This window comes from Rhinolophus sinicus, linkage group LG04 (assembly GCF_036562045.2).
Source record: "Rhinolophus sinicus isolate RSC01 linkage group LG04, ASM3656204v1, whole genome shotgun sequence".
NCBI lineage: Eukaryota > Metazoa > Chordata > Mammalia > Chiroptera > Rhinolophidae > Rhinolophus > Rhinolophus sinicus.
This window is the reverse complement of record NC_133754.1, coordinates 178,433,593-178,458,958: the sequence shown is the minus strand read 5'-3', so window position 1 is coordinate 178,458,958 and position 25,366 is coordinate 178,433,593. Positions and strand designations below refer to the sequence as shown.

The following is a 25,366-nucleotide window of genomic DNA, read 5'->3' as shown; positions in this document are numbered from 1 at the left end:
AGTTTCCCAATCCCAAAATATGTGGGGATTTCTAGTTATACATTTTTAAATTATTTTAAATCTAATTTCATGTGGTCTGTATGAATTCAGCCCTTTGACATTTGCTGAGATTTGCTTTATGGCTTAGTAAATGAGTAAGTTTTGGAAAATTTCCTTGAAATCTTGCAAAAGCTATGTTCTGTGCACTTGTTGAGTGTAATGTTTTACATATGTCTGTTAAGTTAATATTGTTAACTGTGTCTTTCAAATGTTCTATATCTTGACTGAATTTTCAGAATGATTTATTCTATCAATTACCATGAGAAGTGTGTTAAAATTTCCCACCAAGAGTGAATTTTTCCAGTTCTCCTTGTTTGATTAATTTGTGCGTGTGTGTGTATCTGTGTCTTTTTAATTATTGAAAAGTAATAGAGTTATTATATTTTCCTGGTGAATGAAGATTTCATTCTTATAACATGACCTTTATATCAGTAATGATGCTTTTTGGCCTTAAAAATCTATTTGTTTGATACTAATAGAGCTATGTCAATATTTTTATGGCATATGATTTTTTAAGTTTATTTTCAAACTTTCTGTATTTTTATATTTGTTGAGTAAATATTTTATTGAAGAAATATTTATTGAAGAATACAGAAAATGTGCAAAACCACACATATATAGTATAATGATTTTTCTCAAAGTGAACACACTCACATCACTAGCCCCCAGATCACGAAACAGCATGACCGGCACCCCAGGATCCTTCTTCAGGTCCCTGTTCAGAGGCAGTCAGCATTTATATTTGTTAATAATTATATGACACAAAATGGAGAGGAATCACAGAAAGTGAGAGGGATGTGTTGAGAGAGAACTTTAACTATGTGATTTCATTTTAAAGAAATAATATGGTTACATTAAAAAATACTGTATTCTACAAGAAAATAAAAAAAAAAACCAGTTGACTATTTGCATGAATTCTGCAAAGGGAAGGATCTTAAAATCATAACTCCAGCAAAGGAGGTGACAAAGAGGAAGATGTCTTGATTTGATAATGAACAAAATAAAAACTTTCTTACATAAAAAAAATCACAGTTGACATAAAGAATTAACTAGGAATATTACCAAGACAAAGGAGACAAAGATATAATATCTTTAATATAAAAAGGCCATACAATTCAACAAAACATTTTCAGTAAGTAATAGGCAGATAAATAGTCCCCTCACCAATAATCAAAGAAAAGTGAAGCAAGGAAAATCCACTTTGTGTCTGACTTATTTTGCTTAGCACGGTGTTCTCAAGATCCATCCATATTGTTGCAAATGGCAGTATTTCATCTTGTCTTATCGCTGAGTAGTGTGGAATATAAAACTGAAAGCAGCAAGCGAACAAGCAAACTAATAAACAAATGAAAAATCATAGACACAGACAACAGCTTAGTGGTTACCAGAGGGGAAAACAGAGGTGGTTGAATATGGTAAAGGGGGTCAAATATATGCTGATGGAAGGAGACCTGACTCTGGGTGGTGAGCACACAATGTGATATATAGATTATGTATTATAGATTTTATACTTAAAACCTATATAATTTCATTAACAAATGTCACCCAATAAATTTAATAAAGATAAAACAAAAAAGAAAATGACAGCTTGTATATGGTATAAAATATTATCAGCGGTTTTCTTTAAATGGAGGGATAATGAGTGTTGTTTTTTTTCGAATTTGTATGTTTTACAAATTTACCATAATGAGCATGTATTGAACTATAGTAGCGAAAAACAAAAATAAACCAGAGTTTAAGAACCAAAGAATCAAGGACTTGTCCCAATAACTCATAATCACTCACTGTCAAAGTCTTAGATCTAATTCCAATTGTATAATTTTGGGCCAGTCCTCTGATCTGTCTGTATCTAGTTACCTTTCCTAGAATTAATCTTGCTCTCTTCTTCCCATCGATAGTATGTCTTTTTGTTTCAGCTTTCTCTGTGTGAAAGTTAATCCCTCTGAGTTGCTTCCAAAACTGGGCTTGGAAATGGTTCCTGAAGCTCAGAGCACTAGATCCTTCCAGGTCTTGTCTGCATTGCTTTTAGTTGGGTGGGACCTGTTAGTCACAGACTGAGCTGCTACTGGGCGTCCTCTTAGAACCTGAGTTGTGTTGAAGGTCATTTTTTGTTAGCTCCCTCTCTCTCTCTGGTTTGAATCTGCTTGACACCTATACCCACTAATCAAGTCACTCTGTAGGAATGATTGGCTACTCCCTCCTCCAAGCTGCAGCTCCATCCTGAGCCAATTGATCCTATTCCAGTTCTGCCAAGTGAGACATTTTCATTTTGTTTAACCTGCCTGTGATGCCAAGCATCCATCCTACCCTGAATTTGGGTTTTCAAAATTACAATGGAGAAGTCCTGGGGAGGAAGCATTTCAAAGAGCCTGAGCTTCCTGTCTGGGGAAGGACTTTTTAAGGGGTGCAACATCTTCCCCAGCTGAAGAGTCTCCACAAAGCCCCCTTCATGTCCCTGTTCCTCAGGCTGTAAATAAAGGGGTTCAGCATGGGGGTCACCATTGTGTATACCACAGATGCCACCATTCCAGTGTCTGCTGAGTAGGATGAGGAGGGCTGGAAATACACCAGAAAGATAGTTCCGTAGAAAAGAGTGACCACTGTCAGATGAGAGCCACAGGTGGAGAAGACTTTGTGCTTCCCCCCAGCAGAGGGGGCCCTGAGGACGGTGGACATGATGTGTGCATAAGACACCAAGATACAGGTGAGAGGGACCACACCCGAGAGGGCTGCTTCAGCAAACATCATGATCTGAAAGATATGGGTGTCTGAACAGGTAAGTTTGAGAAGTGGGAGTAGATCGCAGAAGAAGTGTGGGATGGAATGGGAGGCACAGAAAGAGAACTGAGACATCAGAAAAGAGAGTGAGAAGGCCAGGAGGTGGGAGCAGAGCCAGGATGCAGTGACCAGTAACAGGCAGCGTTGGGGACACATGACTGTGGTATAGTGCAGAGGAAGACAGATGGCCACGTAGCGGTCATACGCCATCACAGCCAGCAGGAAGTTATCCATCAGGGACAGTGTCATGAAGAAATACATCTGCACGAGGCACCCAGGGTGGGAGATGGTGTGGTGCTGTGTGTGCATGTTCACCAGCACCTTGGGGACAATGGTGCAGGAGCAGCAGGTATCGATGAAGGACAGGTTGGCCAGGAAGAAGTACATGGGGGTGTGGAGGTGCCGGTCAGAACCTATGGCCAGGATGATGAGCAGGTTCCCCAGCACGGTGAGCAGGTACGTGGCCAGGAAGATCCCGAACAGGAGAGGCTGCTGCTCTGGGTGTTCAGAGAAGCCCAGGAGCAGGAAGTCAGACACGCTGGTTCGGTTTCTAATTTCCTTTTAAGGCAGAGACATTCAAGAACTTCATCATAAGGGCACATTTTCATTTTAATCATCAGTATCATCAACATCTTTTGATATCGGGGCTTTGGCATTCTAGAGTTGGGATCGGAAACCTTTCTCTGTTCCTTATTCTCAGTCCGACCGTGGTCAGTTACTTAACTCTGAATCTTTGTTTCCTACTTTGCAACTACTTCATAAAGCCACTGAAGTTATTATTGAGATAGTACACATGGAGGGCACGTTACTATTAGGGGAATGAGGTGATTGTCATTGTCAGCAGTAGTAGATGACATATGAACCTGGGACCTATGAAGCAGTGGAAAAGCACTGGATGACTTGCTTTACAGATCTATTCCTTGCATGTCTTTTAAAGTTGGGAAATATTTACTCCCTCTGACCCTTGCTTATCTATGAGAGAGGTAATAAACCTACCTGATCGGTTTGTTGAAGAGACCAAATGCTGGAATCAGTTGAAGTTTTTTCACAAACCATGATGTGCAATCAAGATAAGAAATTCCAATGTTCCTGTTTGATGGTGTGGAGGAATAACTGCAATGAACCATCTGTAACAGCATGTGCTAATGTCGTGTTTATTTAGTGTCACGATTAAACATATAATACACCCTCTGGAGTCTGACAAAAATTTTTCTCACTCTTAGTCTTTTTCCCCCCTTTGTATTCTGGAATATAAAGCCTATTAAATCAAAGTGTAGTTGATATACAATATTTTACTAGTTTCAGGTGTACATTTATATCCCTTATGAAGTGATCACCACGAGAAGTTTAGTAACCATCTGTCACCGTACAAAGTTATTGCGATATTGACTGTATTCCCTATGTTGTACATTACATCCCCATGATTTATTTATGTTATAACTATAAGTTTGTACCTCTTTTTACCCTTGGATGTGACCTTGAGAAAGTCACTTACCGTTTTTGGCTTCAGTTTCTACATCTGCCTAAATGGGTAATAATAGAGTTTACTGTATAAAGTGGTTATGAGGATTAATTAGATTTAAAAATGATTACATAATATTTAGACCAAAGCTGGCACATAATAAGGGCTCAAAATGTGATCTGTTATTGTTATTGCCATTTTAATACACGAGGGTGCTTTGTCGTTGTGTCCTGGTCACTGCCTGCATGCTGGGTTTGCAAATTGTGAGACGTCAGTATTAAAAGTCGTCGTCATCATCATCATCAGCAGCAGCACCATCAGCACCACTTTTGAAGGACTATGACTCTACTCAGAACTGTCAAAAGCAAAGCATTCGTTTTGGCATCTGGAAACCAAGCATAGACTTGGTCAAATATATTATTCATCAGAGCCCCCTAAATTATTAATTGCATAATAGGAATAAATTAGTCTGTTTTCATAGTTATTTGCTGGCTGAAATTTTAAGAAAAAGAAAGGATGTGAATGAGTTTAGTAAATTTTAAATGGGTATAGAGGAGTTAATTACTGGTATTGACCTGGTGTGGAGTTTGGCTGTGATTCTGGGACCATGCCTGGCTGAGTGGATTGAGAGTAAATTATGCTCTGCTACTGAACAAATGCTATGCGGGGTTTCGGGAGGGGTGGACTGAAGCACACTCTGCACATTGCTTTCAGTCTGGACCATCAGGGATGTGATGAACACCAGAACTAGACACCGCTTGTGGTGATGAGAAGAGACAGAACATGATTGGCAGATAGGGATGTAGGAAAGAAAAGGGAGACACTCTATGGGTTGTGTGTGTACGAGTATGTGGGTGTTTTCTGTGGGCTACGTGTGTGTGCACATGTGGACCTTAGGTAGACTCTCTCTCCCCATCCCTATGCCTCAGTTCTTACCTGGAGATGCCAGCCAGCCTCAGTGTCTGACTCTTCCAAGAAGGAGATTGGGTTTGCTATCCCACTGTCTCCCCAAGAAGTCATGGCTGGAGTCAGAGAGCTTTCCCTGCCTGTAAGAACAGCAGAGACTGAAGACGTGGGTCTTTAGAGATATCACAGGCAACAGGAGCCAGAAGGAGCTGGTGATTTTTCACAGGCAGTGTCTCCTAGGACCCATTGCCAGACCTGCTAGTTAGAGACAAGATGGGACAATTGTCAAACCTCCCAGCTGTCCCCTCTAGACTGTGGCCTCCTGAGTTCTAGAAACTTCCATTCCGAATGACTAGGGCTGGGATCCATGGGAACACTCCTAGTTTTTCCCTTGGGTGACATGCATCTTGGCTCCATCCTCCCAGTCTTAACCCTGAATTAGGCCCAGCTCTCTCATGGAGTCTCCACTGCCTAATTAGAGCCCAGTTCTCAAGAATGAAATACAGTAGATCCCAGAAAATAAGTTAAAGATAAAGATTGGATAGATCGGAGGTCATAATCAGTGCCTTCAAATATCATGTAGAAGAGGCAATATCCTTATGTTCTATGACTCCAGAGAACAGAGAAATGAATAATATGTAGAATCTATATAAGGCCCGGGGTATGACCTCCACATTTATTAAATTTGCTGTAAACGTACTAAAGAATGTATAAAGCACGTATGTGCTTTTAAAAGAATAATAGTAAAATTAATGGCCATTTTCCCACCGCTGAGCTTAAATATTATAGTATGTGGTTTAATCCTTTAGAAGCCCTTGTGCATCACTCTTCAATCATGTTCCTTTCTTCCATTTTAAAGGAAAACACCACCATGAATATTGTGTACGATTTTCTTAGTTTTCTTTGTAGTTTTGCCACATATGCATTGTTGGGGGAGGTCATCAGGAGGAAATGAAAGCAGATTGATCTGAGAGCTAGATCCAGACAATCAGAGGATCCTCACCTCTCCCCTGGCCTTGGACCGGAACTTCTGACCCGGGTCCCCACAGTGGGAGCCATTTTCAAGGGGCAGCCTTAAGAGAGCAACATGGCCTTGAGACCATCTGGACTCTATACACGGCTGAACCCCATTAAAGCCTCCATGTAAACCTGAAGATTCTGGCGGGCGGGTGCAGAGGGCCCACTTTTCTCTTGGCGCCTAAGACAAGCTGCATAGGTTCTCTTGCTTGTTAAACCTGCCACCTACCAATCTGGAGAGGCCAGACTCTCTTCCGTCTCGCACTCCCTCCAGGTTGCGGGGCCAGTTTACCAGCCGACATCCATATGTCTGAACCATATACAGGATTCTCTGGATTTCGTCCTTTCTCTGAATAGAATTCTACGGTTTTGGTATTCTTCCCGTAAGTTGCTTATTTTGCTCAACATTATTCTTTTAGATTTGGTCACGTGGAAGCACGTACCTGAAGGGTATTCATGTTCACTGTTGTCTCAGAGAGGTCACAGCTCCTCTTGATAAACTCTTGTCCTTGTTGAATTCCAGGTTTCAGAACTTTTGGACTTGGGATTATACGTATGTTGTCTCCTCAGCAGTTTCTGGGGGAGCCCTCCCTAATCAAACACACAGTGTTTCCACAGCAGAATGAGTGATAATCACATAAGTCCCACTAACACAGACTATTAATAGCCTCGTGTAAATCCAGATCATGTTTTCCTCTTAATTGAGTTCACTTAAAATAATATTTCTCTTATCAGAGCTTTCTGCATGATAGTAATATAGATATTCTGGTGGATATGTAGTACTAATCATTGTATGTATTTTAAAAAATGAAATAGTGAAGTATAACACATACAGAAAACTGCGCAAGACACAAATGTGCCACCCAAGAAATTATTAGGAACCAATCACTGATGTATCACCTCCCAGCTTTAGAAATAGAACACTGCCTGCACGCCTGAAGCTCCTTTTGTGTATCCTTCCAATCATTACTTTTCTCTCCTCAAGAAAAATAATCCCTGTCCTTTTTTTTTTTATGAGTTTCAAGTGTACAAAACAATGTAATAGTTAGACATTTATCATTTATATCCCTCACACAGTGATAACCCCCCTCCCACCATCTGCTACCCCTCTGACATCGCATACAACTATTACATTTCCACTGTGTCTATTCCTAATGCTCTACCTTATTTTTTGTAAATATATATATAAATATATATGAAATTATATATGTATATGTATGAAATTGTGGTTGACCTTCATTATTGTTGAGCGTCAGCTTCAGGTGTACAGTGCAGTGATCAGGCATCTATATCATCCAAGATGTGGTCTCCCTAATGAGACAAGTGTTCTTCAGCTGCCCTACAAAATCTTTACAACATTATCGATTACATTCCCCAAATTGATTTTTGTATCCCCTTTTTGGGGATACAAAAAGTAACATTTTTTCTGATTAGGTTTCTTTTAGACTATGGGTGGTGTAGAGATGTTGTACTATAATGTACACCTGAAATTTAAGTAATGTAATTAACCAATGTTACCCCCACAAATTTGATAAAAAATTTTTAAAAATTACCAGAAGAATAAAAAGTAGATTCTAACTAAAAAACAAATAAGTAAAAGTCTCTTCTATCCCTGTTTTGCTAAGAGGACTTTTTAATGAGTGGATGTTGAATTGTATCAAATGTTTTTTCTTGCATCTATTGAAATGCTATTTTTGCATCATATGAGTTTGGTTCTGTAAATATGGTGACTTAATTTGATTAATTTCAAAAATTGAGGTATAATTGACATATAATATATGAGTTTCAGGTATACAGTGTAATGATTCAGTATTTGTATGTATTCTGAAAGGATCACAATTAGTCTAGTTAACACCCATTACCCATACATAGTTACAATTTTTTTCTTGTGATGAGGACTTTTAAGATTCTTTCTAACAACTTTCACATACGCAATGCAGTATTACTAACTATGCTGTACATTACACCCCCATGTCTTAATTATTTTCTAATTGAAGATTGTATCTTTTGACCCCCTTCGCCCATCTTCCCACCCTGAACCTGTTCTCTGGCAACCACGAATTTGTTCTCTTTATTATGATCTCAGTTTTTGTTTTATTTTTTAGATTCATTATATAAGTGATATCATATAGTATTTGTCTTTCTGTGTCTGACAGCTTAATTAAAGCATAATCCATCCATGTTGCTGCAAATGGCAAAATTTCATTTTTTTCACAGCTCAATAATATTCCACTGTGTGTGTGTGTGTATCACATTTTCTTTATTGATTCATCTGTTGATGGAAACTTAGGTTGTTTCCATAGCTTGCCTATTGTAAATAATTCTGCAGTGAATGTGGGGTGCATATATGCTTTCTAATTAGTGTTCTCATTTTCTTCAGATAAATACCCAGAAATGGAATTTCTGGATCATATGATAGTTCTGTTTTTAATCTTTTTGAGAAACCTCCATAATGTTTTCCATAGTGGCTGCTCCAATTTACATTCCTACCAACAATGTACAAGGGTTCCCTTTTCTTCACATCCTCATCACAACGTGTCATTTCTTGTCTTTTTGGTAATAGTTATTTTAACAGCTGTGAGGTGACATCTCATTGTGGTTTTGATGTGCATTTCTTTGATAATTAGTGATAACAGGCACCTTTTCATGTACCTGCTGGCCATCTGTAGGTCTTCTTTAGAAAATATCTATTCATATCCTCTGTCCATTTTTATTATTTATTGATTTATTTATGCAAGAAAAAATTTTTTTTACCTTAAAAGTTCAGCAATATTTCTTTATATAATCTTAAAGAGGGCTATGTTACACATATACACACAATGTCATCAGAATCAGACTCTTAACTTTAAGGACTCTGGATGTTAAGTGTTTTGATAGCTTGTAATTCACTTTGAATATATGCCAAACTCTATCAAATCCAGTAAAATTAAGTTTGTGAAGTAATAAATAAAAATCAAATCACTTTGAGAAATCACATTACATGGGTATAATTGGATATACCTAGCTGACTCATACTGATACTTAAGAAACACTTTTCACATTGCAGTATGTTAGTCTCCATTGAGCTATGTGTGCAAAATTGATGAGACAGTTGAGCCTTAATGAACAGAGATATTTGCATTGCATCACTAGGTTGTATAATAATGCTCATAAACTTTATGAAATATTTTTAATGCTTTATTTATTGATCCTCTGCCCATTTTTAAATCAAATTGTTTTTTGCTATTGAGTTGTATGTGTTCTTTGTATTTTTGATATTAACCCCTTATCAGATATAAGATATGCAAATATTTTTTCCCATTTTGTAGGTTGCCTTTTCTTTTTAAAAAAATTAATTTTATTGGGGTGACAAGTTTTAAGTGTACATTTTTATAATACATCATCTGTATATTGCATTGTGTGCTTACCACCCAGAGTCTAGTCTCCTTCCATCACCATATATTTGACCCCCTTCCCTTTTCATTTTGTTGATGATTTTCTTTGCTGTGCAGAAACTTGTCAGTTTGATGGAGTCTCACTTGTTTGTTTTTGCTGTTGTTGCCTTTGCTTTTAGTGTCAGATCCAAAAAATCATTGCCAAGACCAATGTCAAGAGTTTACCTCCTGTTTTCTTCTAGGAATTTTATGGTTTCAGGTCTTATAGTCAAGTCTTTAATCCATTTTTGAGTTAATTTTTGTATATGGTGTAAGATAGTGGTCCAGTTTCATTCTTTTGCATGTGGCTGACCAGTTTTCTCAACATCATTTATTGAAGGAATTGTCCTTTTCTTATTGTACATTCTTGGCTCTTTTGTCATAAAACCCACAGGTGTGGGTTTATTTGTGGGCTCTTTATTTTGGTCCATTGATCTATGTGTCTGTTTTTATGCCAATACCATACTGTTTTGATTGCTATAGCTATAGCTTTATAATATAGTTTGAAATCAGGGAGCGTGATGCCTCAGCTTTGTTATTTTTTCTTGAGATTGTTTTGGCTAGTCGGGGTCTTTTGTTATGTCATACAAATTTTAGGATTCTTTTGTTCTATTTTTGTGAAAAATGCCATTGGAATTTTGATAGAAATTGCATTGAATCTGAAGATTGCTTTGGGCGGTATGGACCCAAAGCAAAGAATTAATATTTTAACAATATTAATTCTTCCAATCCATTAGCATGGGTTACCTTTCCATTTATTTGCATCTGCTTCAGTTTGTTTCCTTAATGTCTTATAGTTTTCAGTGTACAGATCTTTTACCTCCTTGGTTAAATTTATTCCAAGGTATTTTTTTGATGCAATTGTAAATGGAATTGTTTTCTTAATTTCTCTTTCTGATAGTTTGCTATTAGTGTATAAAAATACAACAGATTTTTGTATATTGATTTTGTATCCTGAAACTTTACTGAATTCATTTATTTGTTCTAACAGCTTTTTGGTGATGTCTTTAGGGTTTTCTATACATAAATTATATTTTCAAAAAAATCTTTTAGCTTTGTTGGTCTTCACTGGCATATGTTTATTTAATTTTGTCATGATTTGCTCCTGTTTCATTTTTCTTTCTTGGATTGATTTTGCTATTCTTTTTTAGCTTTTTAGATGGATTCTTAATATTTTGTAGCCTTTTTTCCCTAACATTTTCATTTAAGATTATAAATCCTATAAATAATTTACTGTAAATAATGTTTTATATTGGTTTTCATTTAGATAAAATATTTTCTAATAGCCATTATTTTTTCTTTATTCTTGAATTATTCCCAGCTGAGTTTCCTAGTCTCAAAATATGTGGAGATTTCTAGTTATAAATTTGTCATGATTTTTAGCCTAATTTCATGTGGTCTGTATGAATTCAGCTCTTTGACATTTGTTGAGATTTGCTTTATGACTTAGTAAGTGAGCAAGTTTTGGAAAATTTCCTTGAAATCTTGCAAAAGCTATGTTCTCTGCACTTGTTGAATGTAATGTTTTACATATGTCTATTAAGTTAATATTGTTAACTGTGCCTTTCAAATGTTCGATATCTTGACTGAATTTTCAGAATGATTTATTCTATCAATTACCATGAGAAGTGTGTTAAAATCTTCCACCAAGAATGGATTTTTCCAGTTCTCCTTGTTTGATTAATTTTTTCTCTCTCTCTCTCTCTGTGTATCTGTGTCTTTTTAATTACCAAAAATTAATAGAATTATAATATTTACCTGGTGAATGAAAGATTTCATTCTTATAACATGAACCTTTATATCAGTAATCATGCTTTTTGGCCTTAAAAATCTTTTTGTTTGATAATAATAGAGCTATGTCAATATTTTTATAGCATATAATTTTTAAGTCTTTATTTTCAAACTTTCTGTTTTTATATTTGTTGAGTAAATATCTTATTGAAGAAATATTTATTGAAGAATACAGAAAATGCTCAAAACCACACATATATAGTATAGTGATTTTTCTCTAAGTCAACACACATCACTAGCCCCCAGATCATGAAACAGAGCATGACCGGCACCCCAGAATCCTTCTTCAGGTCCCTGTTCAGAGGCAGTCAGCATTTATATTTGTTAATAATTATATGACACAAAATGAGGACTCACAGAAAGTGAGAGGGATGTGTTGAGAGAGAAGAACTTTAACTATGTGATTTCATTTTAAAGAAATAATATGGTTACATTAAAAAATACTGTATTCTACAAGAAAATCAAAAACCAGTTGACTATTTGCATGAATTCTGCAAAGGGAAGGATCTTAAAATCATAACTCCAGCAAAGGAGGTGACAAAGAAGAAGATGTCTTGATTTGATAATGAACAAAATAAAAACTTTCTTACATAAAAAAAATCACAGTTGACATAAAGAATTAACTAGGAATATTACCAAGACAAAGGAGACAAAGATATAATATCTTTAATATAAAAAGGCCATATTAGGGGCCAGCCCGGTGGCTCAGATGGTTGGAGCTCCGTACTCCTAATGGCAAAGGCTGCCGGTTCAATTCCCACATCGGCCAACTACAAGGTTGCCAGTTCGACTCCTCGAATCCTGTAAGGGATGTTGGGCTCTGCCCCCTGCAACTAAGATTGAACATGGCACCTTGAGCTGAGCTGCCGCTGAGCTCCTGGATGTCTCAGTTGGTTGGAGGGCATTCTCTCAACCACAAGGTTGCTGGTTTGACTCCTGCAAGGGATGGTGGGCTGTGCCCCTGCAACTATAGCAACCAACCTGGAGCTGAGCTGAGCCCTCTACAACCACGATTCAAAGGACAACAACTTGACTTGGAAAAAATCCTGGAAGTACACCCTGTTCCCAAATAAAAGTCCTGTCCCCCTTCCCCAATAAAATACTTTTTTTATAAAGGCCATACAATTCAATAAAAAATTTCCAGAAAGTGATAGACAGATAAATAGTCCCCTCACCAATAATCAAGGAAAACTGAAGCAAGGAGAATCCACTTTGTGTCTGACTTATTTTGCTTAGCATGATAATCTCAAGATCTATCCATGTTGTTGCAAGTGGCAGTATTTCACCTTTTCTTATGGCTGAGTAATGTGGAATATAAAACTGAAAGCAGCAAGCGAACAAGACAAACAAACAAAAACTCATAGACACAGACAACAGTATAGTGGTTACCAGAGGGTTACCAGAGATGAAAGCGGGGTGGTTGAATATGGTAAAGGTTGTCAAATATAGGGAAGGAGAACTGACTCTGGGTGGAGAGCACACAATATGATATATAAATTATGTATTATAGAATTGTGTGCTTGAAACCTATATAATTTTATTAACCAATGTCACCCCAATAAATTTAATAAAATTAAAAAAAAAGGAAATGACAGCCTGTATATGGTATAAACTATTATCAGTGGTTTTCTTTAAATGTAGGGATAGTGAGTATTTTTTTCCCTCAAATTTGTATATTTTTACAAATTTATATGTTTTTACAAATTTGTATATTTTTACAAATTTACCATAATCAGCATGTATTGTTCTGTAGTAGCGAAGAACAAAAATAAACCAGAGTTTAAGAGCCAAAGAATCAAGGACTTGTCCCAATAACTCATAATCACTCACTGTCAGAGTCTTAGCTGTAATTCCAATTGTATAATTTTGGGCCAGTCCTCTGATCTGTCTGTATCTAGTTACCTTTCCTAGAATTAATCTTGCTCTCTTCGTCCCATCGATAGTATGTCTTTTTGGTTCAGATTTCTCTGTGTGAAGGTTAATCCCTCTGAGTTGCATCCAAAACTGGGCTTGGAAATGGTTCCTGAAGCTCAGAGCACTAGATCCTTCCAGGTCTTGTCTGCATTGCTTTTAGTTGGGTGGGACCTGTTAGTCACAGACTGAGCTGCTACTGGGCGTCCTCTTAGAACCTGAGTTGTGTTGGAGGTCATTTTTTGTTAGCTCCCTCTCTCTGGTTTGAATCGGCTTGACACCTATACCCACTAATCAAGTCACTCTGTAGGAATGATTGGCTACTCCCTCTTCCAAGCTGCAACTCCGTCCTGAGCCAGTTGATCCTATTCCAGTTCTGCCAAGTGAGACATTTTCATTTTGTTTAACCTGCCTGTGATGCCAAGCATCCATCCTACCCTGAATTTGGGTTTTCAAAATTACAATGGAGAAGTCCTGGGGAGGAAGCATTTCAAAGAGCCTGAGCTTCCTGTCTGGGGAAGGGCTTTTTAAGGGGTGCAAAATCTTCCCCAGCTGAAGAGTCTCCACAAAGCCCCCTTCATGTCCCTGTTCCTCAGGCTGTAGATAAAGGGGTTCAGCATGGGGGTCACCATTGTATATACCACAGATGCCACCATTCCAGTGTCTGCTGAATAGGATGAGGAGGGCTGGAAATACACCAGAAACATAGTTCCATAGAAGAGAGTGACCACTGTCAGATGAGAGCCACAGGTGGAGAAGACTTTGTGCTTCCCCCCAGCAGAGGGGGCCCTGAGGACAGTGGACATGATGTGTGCATAAGACACCAAGATACAGGTGAGAGGGACCACACCCGAGAGGGCTGCTTCAGCAAACATCATGATCTGAAAGATATGGGTGTCTGAACAGGTAAGTTTGAGGAGTGGGAGTAGATCACAGAAGAAGTGTGGGATGGAATGGGAGGCACAGAAAGAGAACTGAGACATCAGAAAAGAGAGTGAGAAGGCCAGGAGGTGGGAGCAGAGCCAGGATGCAGTGACCAGTAACAGGCAGCGTTGGGGACACATGACTGTGGTATAGTGCAGAGGAAGACAGATGGCCACGTAGCGGTCATACGCCATCACAGCCAGCAGGAAGTTATCCATCAGGGTCAGTGTCATGAAGAAATACATCTGCACGAGGCACCCAGGGTAGGAGATGGTGTGGTGCTGTGTGTGCATGTTCACCAGCACCTTGGGGACAATGGTGCAGGAGCAGCAGGTATCGATGAAGGACAGGTTGGCCAGGAAGAAGTACATGGGGGTGTGGAGGTGCCGGTCAGAACCTATGGCCAGGATGATGAGCAGGTTCCCCAGCACGGTGAGCAGGTATGTGGCCAGGAAGATCCCGAACAGGAGAGGCTGCTGCTCTGGGTGTTCAGAGAAGCCCAGGAGTATGAAGTCAGACACGCTGGTTTGGTTTCTAATTCCCATTTAAAATAGAACATTTGGAGGAAAATCTTGCTTAAATATACATGGACTCCAAAATCTTCTATCATTGAAAGCATTTCATTTGTGTTCTGCATTCTTTTCAGAGTCACAGAGATGCACTAATGTCTCTGAAGGCAGGCATGTAAACACGTATAGAGGCGAGAACTATAGACAATAATAATGTGAGATCTTGTTGGGGTGAACTTTGCATTTAGCTGTCTAGGAAGTTGTCCTGTAGACCTCTTGGATGAGGTTGAACTTGAGATTAGCTGGGAGGAAACTTCCCAAGTCTTAGTCTGCCCACCACCTTTCTTTGGTAGGAAAGCTATCCATTTCATGGGCTTGTGAAATTTGAAGAAGACATCTTGGGGATATGCATTTACCAGAAAATTATTAAGTACAGTTCTCTCTCTCTCTCTCTCTCTCTCTCTCTCTCTCTCTCTCTCTCTCTCTCTCTCGGTAGAAAAGGAGTAACTAATTATATAGAGAGGTCATAGCTGGAACTCAGGTCTTCCTACTATGATGGGCATAGCTGCCCTCTTTCTTTTAAAGACCCATGAAATGAACTAATGTGGATAAAATTACTTCATGAAATCAAAGACATTTTACAAATAAAGGTTCCCATCATCATCACCGACAGCATCGGTCCTTGGAGTGTTGGCTTTGTTGTCCTGTAGATGATATGGGAACCTTTCTGCTGTTTGCCTATGACACTTACACATCCTCTGATCGTCTCTGAGCTTCAAATTCCTGGTCTGTAAATTGGGTGCAATCTTTGCTCATTGTTGATAATTAATGAGATGACACACTCAAAGTGCTAGCATAGAGTAGGCCTTCACTAAATTGTGGTAACAGTTATATTGCTAATAGTAGATAAAATGAAAGCTGGGCTTCCTGACGCACCGGAAACACGCCTCGCAGTTCTAAACCCTCGCTGTTTTTCATATTTAGGGCACGTTAGTTACTTCCTCTGTGCCTCGTTGTTTTCATGTGTAAGATGTGGACATACACCATATAGGACTGTTGAAAACATCAAAATGCCTAAATCAGTAAAAGGTTTTCATTCAGGACCTATGATACAAAACCTGAAATGAGAGCTTTTATCTTGTGCATTTGGGTGCTGTGGAAGGAAGAACGCACAAACAGGCAATGCCAGCCTCTACTGAGATCATGCTCTTCTACGTGGGGATAAAACACACTCTCTCTTGGCTTGATGCACCTGCATTGGGCCACCACCCCCTTGTGTGCTGTAACACCGAACAAGCTTCGCAGTCTTTCTGGCCTGTTTCTGCATCTGCTTAAAGAGGATAAGAGCAATGCCTAACTCATAACGTTGTTGTGAGGATTAAATTAGATAAGGATTATATAGAGCTAGAATAATGGCTTATATCAAATGCTTTCTGGAGTGAGCAACTAGTCCTCTGTGTTTGCTTAAGACTTCCCTGCTTTTCAAACTGAGCTCCCACTTCCAGGAAACTCCCTCAGTCCCGGGCAAATGACTTTTCCTTGGTCACTGTCTGTGGGAAGTTGGGCTTTGAAAACTGTCAAGTTTCATCTATTGAGTTGTAAGTGCCATTGTCATCAATATCATCCTCATGACCCTTGGATGGCAAAGGCTTTGACCCAGTAGGACCAAGACAAAGCACACACTTTGATATGTGCAGACGCAGGTTGGAGCCCCAGCTGGGCCATCTTGGCTAATCATTTAACTGCTCAGACCCTCCTGTAAAATGAGCCTAAATAAATCTACCTCAAATAATTCTGAGACTCAAGTTAAAAGCATGAAATGGGGCTTGCTGAACTATCAATTGCTGTGGAGGTTGTTACCGTCCTGAGGTGGTGGCGGAGAATTATTCCGAAAGCCACTCACGATTGTGTGAGCTGAGGGAATTGTCCATGCATCGGACAGGGGTCCTGAGCACTGCTGTCGCACAGTTTTAATGTATTGGCCACTGCCAGGGGCTTGGTCAGCATGGACTTCAGGCTGGACTCTCAGGAAATTCATGGATATTAAGTCAAGGCACTCCTCATGGTGCCTGAGAGAGCCAAGGTGTATTTGGCTGAGATTGAGGAAGGGGCAGGAAATGAAGAAGCGATAGGGAGGAGATGGTGTGTGTGTGTGTGTGTGTGTGTGTGTGTGAGAGAGAGAGAGAGAGAGAGAGAGAGAGAGCGAGAGAGAGAGCGAGCGCAGTGTCTGCCATGTCTACTCCTCAGGTCTTACCTGGAAATTCTGACCATCCTCAGATCCCATTGCCATCAACAGGTGCTGGCTCTGCCTCCTATATTTGATTTTCTTTGCCTGCTTCTCTGCAAGGGGACTTACTAGAATCTCAGTTTTCTTCCTTCCCTATAACAGCAGCACAGACTAAAGACTTGGGGCTGGACCAACCTGTGCTCAGGAACAGGAGCCAGGAAAGCTGTGGGCTTTTTTCATAGGCAGTGTCTCCTGGGACCCAGTCCCAGACCTCCTAGTTAGAAGCAAGATGGGACGATTGTGCACCGCCCCCCCCCCCCCCCCCCAGCTGTCTCTGGCCCCTGGATTCCTGAGTCCCAGCAGGGTCAGGAACACTTTTGTTTCAGAGTGACTAGGCCTGGAAATCCTGAGAGCGTTGCTCCTAGTACCCCTCCCCTGGACCCAGGAGTCGGAGGGCTCCATCTCCACCCATCCTAACCTGCCATGGAGTCCACACACTCTAATCAGGTTCCAGTCTTCATAAAGAAAGCCTATAATTTCCCAGCAAATCATTAGTTATAAATGAATAGATTTGGTGTAGGGTGGGCCACATAATCAGTCTTCCAATTCTTACAGGTCTGTATCTAGAAAAAGTAAACAAATGTGTGTCCTGTGACCTGAGAGGGGAAAGATCTGGCAGATTTATAAAAATGTACTGAAGTAGTAGGGTCTTCTGCATGCAAGATTAATTTAAAATTTTTAAATGGCGAAACATAATATAAAAAAGAGTGTGCAAAACACAAAGAACAATTTTCTTATGGGTTTAACCAGCCATGCACATATGTATAAATCATGAATTGTTTATATTTGGTTGTTCTTGTCTTTCGCATGAATGGAATCATTTAGCTTCTTTCACCCAATGTTATGTTTTTGATGTTCATTCATATTGTTACTTGCAGTTATAGGTGATTCTTTTTCACTGCTGTATAGTAAAGGTTCTCACTGTCCTACCTTATATATTTAGGGATTTTCATTTGCAAATTGAGAATTTTCCTACTTTAGAAAAGAATACTGTGTATGTATCATTATGTGATACCACCAGGAAGTTCTAATGCTACACATGGTAATCAAACACTAATATTTTGGAAGAAAATGGGTGAATATACCAAGTGTGACAGACACATATTTTTAAACAGCCACATGTCAATCCAGGTCAGATTCTGCTACAAAATGAGTTTGCTGAAACTCTGTAAAGTACCTTTTATTAATTTTTGGATTTTCGGATTATAGCTAAGGAATTGTGGACTTACATTCTATTGTGGGATTGTACTATAATACATTTATCCATTCTCATGTTGATGGGCATTTGAGCTTGTTGCCAGGTTTTTGACACTTTTCCCAAAAGTTGTTTATTATTGTAAATGGAACTCCTCATCTTCCCATTAAAAAAATGACATTTGAATACACTGGCTTGGCCTTCTCCATTATTCGTTTCTTCTTTAAAAAATTTTTCTGTGCAAATTGGAGAAACATTTTAGATCACCATCCTCTGACAAGAACATCTTCACAATAGCAATCTTTTATTATTTTGTTGTTCTATCATTGATATTTGAATGGTAGCCCAAGCTTTATTATTTCAGCTGAAACAGCTAGAGAACTGGGATTTTTTTCTCTGTTTGTTTCATATCAAGTTAGATTATTTTTATAGGTGAGAGAGTACAAATCACAATAAATGAAGCCCAAACCATTTTGTTCCATTTTGAACTGCTGCACCCATGAACATTCTTGTACAGTCTCCTAGCGTACCTGTTCAGTTTTCTCTAGGCTATCTACCAAGGAGTAGACCTGTTTGCAGGGTCATTGGTTATGCATGCATTAGTTTGGCATCTGAGAAGCAGATGCCAAGGTGGGATTCAGTGTGTAAGAGATTTATTGAGGAGGGAGAAGGAGAAATCAGGGAGAGGCTTTAAACTCTGCTGCAGTTCTGAAACCTGTGTATAATACAGTAAGATATCAGTATCTATTTCTCACTCTACTTATTTTTACCAAAAAGTACAAAATAACCTTTTATTTCAATTGTCTCATCCCCACTTACAGACCTGTAATTAATCCCCACTTACTGACCTGTAAGAAGGAGCTATGATTGACATGTCTTTGCAATATTTTCATAATTGAGTACAGTTCCTGGCACAGAGTAGGTGTTTCATGGGTTCCTGTTGAATGAATCAGTGCTGAGAAGTACCGTAGTGGGTTATGCTATTCTGTCCTCCTGTTTCGTGTCATCATTCCTAAGGCTATAGATAAAAGGGTTCAGCATGGAGGTAATTACTGTATAGATAACAGTGACCACACTGTTGTCACTGAGTAAGTGGATGAGGGGTGAATGTACGTGGACATTATGGTCCTATAGAATAGTGCCACAGTGGTCAGGTGAGATCCGTAGGTAGGCAAGACTTTGCACCTGACTCTCCCAGAAGGGACCCTCAGAACAGCATGGGTGATACAGTGTAAGAGACAATGACAAGGACAAAGGGACTCATGCTCACAAAGGAGCCTTCTGTGAAGGCCCAAAGCTCACTGACGGAAGTGTCAGAGCAGGAGAGCTTTAGCAGGGGCTGGACCACACAAAAGAAGTGGTGGATGACGTTGGGCCCACAGATGGAGAGGCGGGCCATGAGAATCATGTGGGTGAGCAAGTGGAGGTGGGACACCACCCAGGATGCTATCAGCAGCAGGAGACCGCACCTGGGGTTCATGGTCATGGTGTAATGCAGTGGGTTACACATGGCCACATAGCTGTCAATGGCCATGGCGGCCAGGAGGAAGCTGTCAGTGATAGCACAGGTCATGAAGAAATACATCTGGGGGAGGCACTGGGCAAAGGGGATCTTCTTGCTCTTGCTCAACATGTTTTCCAGCATTTTGGGCATGATGATATTTATAAAGCAGATGTCCACAAAGACAGGTTGGAGAGGAAGAAGTACATAGGGATGTGGAGGCAGGCATCCCCCAGATGGCTGTAATGATGACTGAGTTGTCAGCCACATTGACCAGATACATGGTCAGGAAGCTGGCAAAAAATCAAAACCACAATGAGATATCACCTCACCCCAGTCAGAATGGCCATCATCAACAAGACAAATAGTAACAAATGTTGGAGAGGCTGTGGAGAAAAAGGAACCCTCATACACTGTTGGTGGGAATGCAGACTGGTGCAGCCGTTATGGAAGGGAGTGTGGAGGTTCCTCAAAAAATTACGAATAGAATTGCCATATGACCCAGCAATCCCTCTCCTGGGTATCTACCCAAAAAATCTGAAAACATTTAGAGATAAAGACACGTGTGCTCCAATGTTCATTGCAGCTTTGTTTACAGTGGCCAAGACATGGAAACAACCAAAATGTCCTTCGATAGATGAATGGATGAAGAAGTTGTGGTATATATACACAATGGAATACTATTCGCAGTAAGAAAAGATGATATAGGAACATTTGTGACAACATGGATGGATCTTGAGAGTGTAATGCTGAGCGAAATAAGTCAGACAGAAAAAGCAGAGAACCATGTGATTTCACTGATATGTGGTATATAAACCAAAACAACAAAAGAACAAGACAAACAAATGAGAAACAGAAACTCATAGACACAGACAATGGTTTGGTGGTTGCCAGAGGGTAAGGGGGTGGGGGTGGGGGTGGGAGATGAGGGTAAGGGGGATCGAATATATGGTGATGGAAGGAGAACTGACTCTGGGTGATGAACACACAACGGGATTTATAGATGATGTAATACAGAATTGTACACCTGAAATCTATGTAATTTTACTAACAATTGTCACCTCAATAAATTAAATTAAAAAAAAAAAAAAAAAAAAAAAGGAAGCTGGCAAAGAGCCACGCCTGCTGTTCGGGGTCACTGGTCAGTCCCAGAAGGAGGAATTCAGTCATGTGGCTCTGGTTTCCCCTTGGCATTGGTGTTCTGCAAGTAGGAAATAGGAAGGAATGTTAGGTGTGTGACCTGGCTTAGAGTATCCAGTTGTTACAACTGCCGTGAGTGGCTGGTATATGGTATATTGACAGGAATATGGTTTTGGGTGTCACACAGGTCTGGATTTTCATTATGGCTCTGTCACTGAATAAACATGTCTGAAAAATGCTTTGTAAATGAGTAGGTGGTATATAAGTACTAATGATATAAATAATGTACGATGTCTGGCAATTAAGTTCAAGAACTTGTTGCGACAATGTTGCTAACTTTTTTTGATACCAGAGAGATTATTCATTATGAATTTGTACCAGCTGGACAAACCAAGTTTACTATTTGGAAGTGCTGAAAAGGCTGCATGAAAAAGTTAGACGTCCTGAACTTTTCGCCAACAATTCATGGCTTTTGCATCACAACAATGCACCAGCTCACATAGCACTGTCTGTGAGGGAGTTTTTAGCCAGTAAACAAATAACTGTATTGGAACACCCTCCCTACTCACCTGATCTGGCCCCCAATGACTTTTTTCTTTACCAAAAGATAAAGGAAATAGTGAAAGGAAGACATTTTGATGAAATTGAGGACATCAAGTGTAATATGATGACAGCTCTGATGGCCATTCCAGAAAAAGAGTTGCTTTGAAAGATGGACTAGGCACTGGTATCAGTGCATAACTTCCCAAGGGGAGTACTTTGAAGGTGACCATAGTGATATTCAGCAATGAGGTATGTAGCACTTTTTCTAGGGTGAGTTTGCAAACTTAATTGTCAGACTTCGTGTTCTCACTTGTCTGTATTTGCTTTTGTTTTCTGTGCTTTTGGTGTTATATCCAAGAAATCCTTGCCAAGACTAATGTCAATAAGCCTTTACTTTATGTTTTCTTCTAAGAGTTTTATAGTTTCAGGTCTTACATTTTAGTCTTTAATCAATTTTGAGTTGATTTTTGGGAGTACTGTAAGACAAGGGTCCAATTTTATTATTTTGCATGTGGATATTCCAGTTTCCCCAACACCATCTGTTGAAGAGACCATCCTTTCCTCATCGTATATGCTTGAAGCCTTAGCTATTCGTGTATACATGGGTTTATTTCTGGGCTCTCTGTTCTGTGCCATTGGTCTCTATACCTGTACAAGACTGGTTTGATTATGGTAGCTTTGTAATATATTTTGAAAGCATGAAATGTGAGGCCTCCACCTTTGTTCTTTAGTATAAAGATTGTTTTTGCTATATGAGGTCCTTTGTAGTGTTATATGAATTTTAGGATTTCTTTATCTGCTTCTGTTAAAAATGCCACTTGGATTTTGGGTTTTGATAGGGATTATATTGAATCTATAGACCACTTTATGTAGTATTGGCATTTTAACATATTTAGTCTTCCAATCCATGAACAGGTGATATCTTTCCATTTATTTGGGTCTCCTTTACTTTTTTCATCAAATGGTTTTGGTTTCTATGTGTAAATCTTATACCCTCATGGTTAGGTTTATTCCTAAGTGACGTGTTCTTTTTGATGCTACTGATAAGATTGTTTTCTTAATTTCCTTTTCAGGTTGTTCATTGTTAGTGTAAGATTCACACCCTATTTCCTTTTGTTTTATTTTTTTATTAGTTTTAGGTGTACAAAACAATGTAATAGACATTTATCATTTATATCCCTCACACAGTGATAACCCCCCTCTGACATCATGTACAGCCATTACATTTCCACTGTCTCTATTCCTAATGCTGTACTCCACTTATTGTACGCGATGTATTGTACGCGATATATATTATACATATATATATGTATAAAGTTGTAGTTGGCATTCATTAATGTTTAGCCTCAGCTTCAGATGTACAGTGCAGTGATCAGGCATCTACATCATCCCTGAGCACAACCTATTTTTTATCTCACTCCAGTCTGGCTCATTTTCCCTTCCTCCTGTGCAGCTTCATTACCAATGTCAACAATGGCTTCCACGTCACTATAGCCAATGACAATCTTCCAAGTTCGTTTTGCTTAAACTTACCATATTTTGATGCTGGTGAATACCCATGGCCTCTGGAAACTTCTATTCTTGGATTATATTACTACTCCTTTTCAGTCCTCTTTGCTAGTGTCTTCTTCATCCAACTCTTAAGTGTCAGAAATACTAAGCACTCTTCCCGAGGCCCGCCTCAGCTTTCTTGTTTCACACCCTTCCTAGTTTGTCACTCACTCAGACAGACAAAATATGTTCAAATATGTTTCTCCACATTCTGGCTATGTGGTGAAAGGAAGATTTAAGATGGGAGAGAAAAGGAGTGGAGTACTGTATATTTACACTCTCATGACTCGTTGGTGTTGGTGGGGGGTATCTCTGCTTGTACATTCTTCTGTTTTTCCAGTGTTATTAAATTGAACTACATTTGTATTAGTTTAGTATGGAGCAAAATCTCCAACATTTAGATATACATAATGAACTCACAATAGAAAAACCCAATACATTTCCCTTCACAATTTTCTCATCAAAGGACACGCCTATAGAATGATTCTCCTATTGTTTTCAACCAGCCTCCCAGGTATTTACATGGTGGGAAGAGAGGCTGTCAAGGAGGTTCCTGGTTTACTTCCAAGGGCTGTGCAGAAGCCAACCTGGCAAGGTCTACAGAAGGTCTGCTTAGACCTGTCCTCTGATTATATCAACTTTCCGAAGGGATTTATTTCATCCTTACCAAGTCTTATTAGCATTTTCCCAAGTTAACTCTGGGCACCCTTGTTTAGATAGCAAAACTTTTATTAATATCCCCAGTTATTTCCGCCTACATCAGCTCACTGCTTCTGAAGGGTGATAGAATTTCATGGGGGAATTGTCTCGTATTCTGAGAGAAACAAAATTCTAGCTCTGACTAAGATGGTTAAGACTAATCTGAGGGCCAGACTGGTAACTTTTTTACATAACATCTTATCACATGGTCTTTTAATCTAGAATTCTCTTTGGTCTTAACTTTTAGGAATATCTGTAGGCTTATACATAAAAGATCTTCATTTTCTAGTGACTATTTGTTGCTAAGAAACAGAAGCCTGCAGCTGATGGCAGAGTGAGGTCAACCCTAAAAAATATGCTTCCTGGGACCAAAGGACTTAATTAACATTCTATATTACCAGAAGCTGTAATTAATGAATTTATATTTATGTAATATATGCCAGGCATTCTTCACATTGTGAAGTGGTGTATTGTACTTGATTAAGCATGAGAAAACTATGGCACATAAATAGAGGAAGTGGGAAGGGCACAGATCTTCTAGGCCAGCATCCCCGAAACCAAGTGATTGGTGACAGAAAGTGGTGAAAGCCAGGTGTTCCTGTACTAATGTGTAGGCCTTTGTAAATTGAGTTTGTTTCCTGGATAACTAGTTGCTTGCTGATAACTAGAAGAGAACATAGTGATAGCGATGCCAGGCACGTTGATGTTGGGCCCTAGGTGTCCCTGATTCCATTAGGTTGCTATAAACCTCCTGTTACATTGTTACAGCCAAAAGACTTGTATTCAAGTTTAGGTCCTGCCATCCACAAACTTAGGACCCAGAAAAGCTGGTGGTGGTAGAAACTTGATGAAATAATTGAGGCAAAAGGACTCCAGAGAGAGTATGTATCTTACATTTCTATTGTTATTGACAATGACATAATCAGGGAAGGATTGATTAAAGCAACAAATACTTAGGTATTTGTGTGTCAGAATCATGTAATGGTCATTAATGCTGCTTCCCAAATACTTGTGGCTCTCCATTGTACAGATGCATAGTTGGCTTGTGCCTTGGGCTCCATTTTGTTTGGGTGCGTCATGTGGTTAGTTGCGGACAGTAAGTAGTGGTCAAAATGGTGTGAGTCACTTCTGGACCTGAGTATTTAATTGTCAGAGCAAAATCTTCAAGAGCCTTTCTCAGCTCCTGGCAACGTGATGATTCGTATTCACAGTGGCGCCTGCCCCGTCAGCTTTGGTGCCCTCATGAGTGTACAAAACCAGCATCACCCTTTTATTTTTTTATGGTGGACATGCAGTGTAAATAAGACATAAGCCTTTGGCTTTAATAGCCAAAGATATTTGAAATTGTTTGTTTCCACGGTGTAGCCTCGCCTATCCTGACTGATGCTCATTGATTTTCCCAGAATATAAAGGGCATTTCACTGAGGATTCTGGCTATGTGGAGAAAGGAGGAAGGGAAAGGAGTGGAGACTGAGTATTCACACTGTGATGAACTTTGGTGTTGGGTGGGGGGGTGTACCTCTGCTTGTAGATTTTTCTGTTTTTCCCGTGTTATTCTTTGTGCTGTCAGACTGAACAAGCCTCACAGGTATTATCACTGTCCCTCAAACAGAATCCTCTGCCTATTGCCTCTTCCTGCTTGGCTGGTTTCTACTATTTGAAACATTCTGCCTATGTCCTTGTCTAATGAACTTTCATTT

The 25,366-nt window shown here is 39.3% G+C and overlaps 2 protein-coding genes and 1 pseudogene across 2 annotated transcripts; all 3 read right to left on the bottom strand.

Moving 5' to 3' along the window:
* Positions 1-2,436: 2,436 nt before the first annotated feature.
* LOC141571275 (olfactory receptor 1f45-like) lies at positions 2,437-3,873 on the bottom strand. The gene is made up of 2 exons (XM_074331544.1): positions 3,814-3,873; positions 2,437-3,375 (listed from the first exon to the last, which is right to left on the bottom strand). The coding sequence occupies exons 1-2, from the start codon at positions 3,871-3,873 to the stop codon at positions 2,437-2,439; spliced, it is 999 nt and encodes a 332-aa protein (XP_074187645.1).
* Positions 3,874-13,844: 9,971 nt separating this feature from the next.
* Positions 13,845-14,786, bottom strand: LOC141571274 (olfactory receptor 1N1-like). Its single transcript, XM_074331543.1, has one exon. It carries the CDS (start codon positions 14,784-14,786, stop codon positions 13,845-13,847), a length of 942 nt encoding a protein of 313 aa, XP_074187644.1.
* Positions 14,787-19,207: 4,421 nt separating this feature from the next.
* Positions 19,208-20,927, bottom strand: LOC109439294 (olfactory receptor 1L1; annotated as a pseudogene).
* Positions 20,928-25,366: the final 4,439 nt, after the last annotated feature.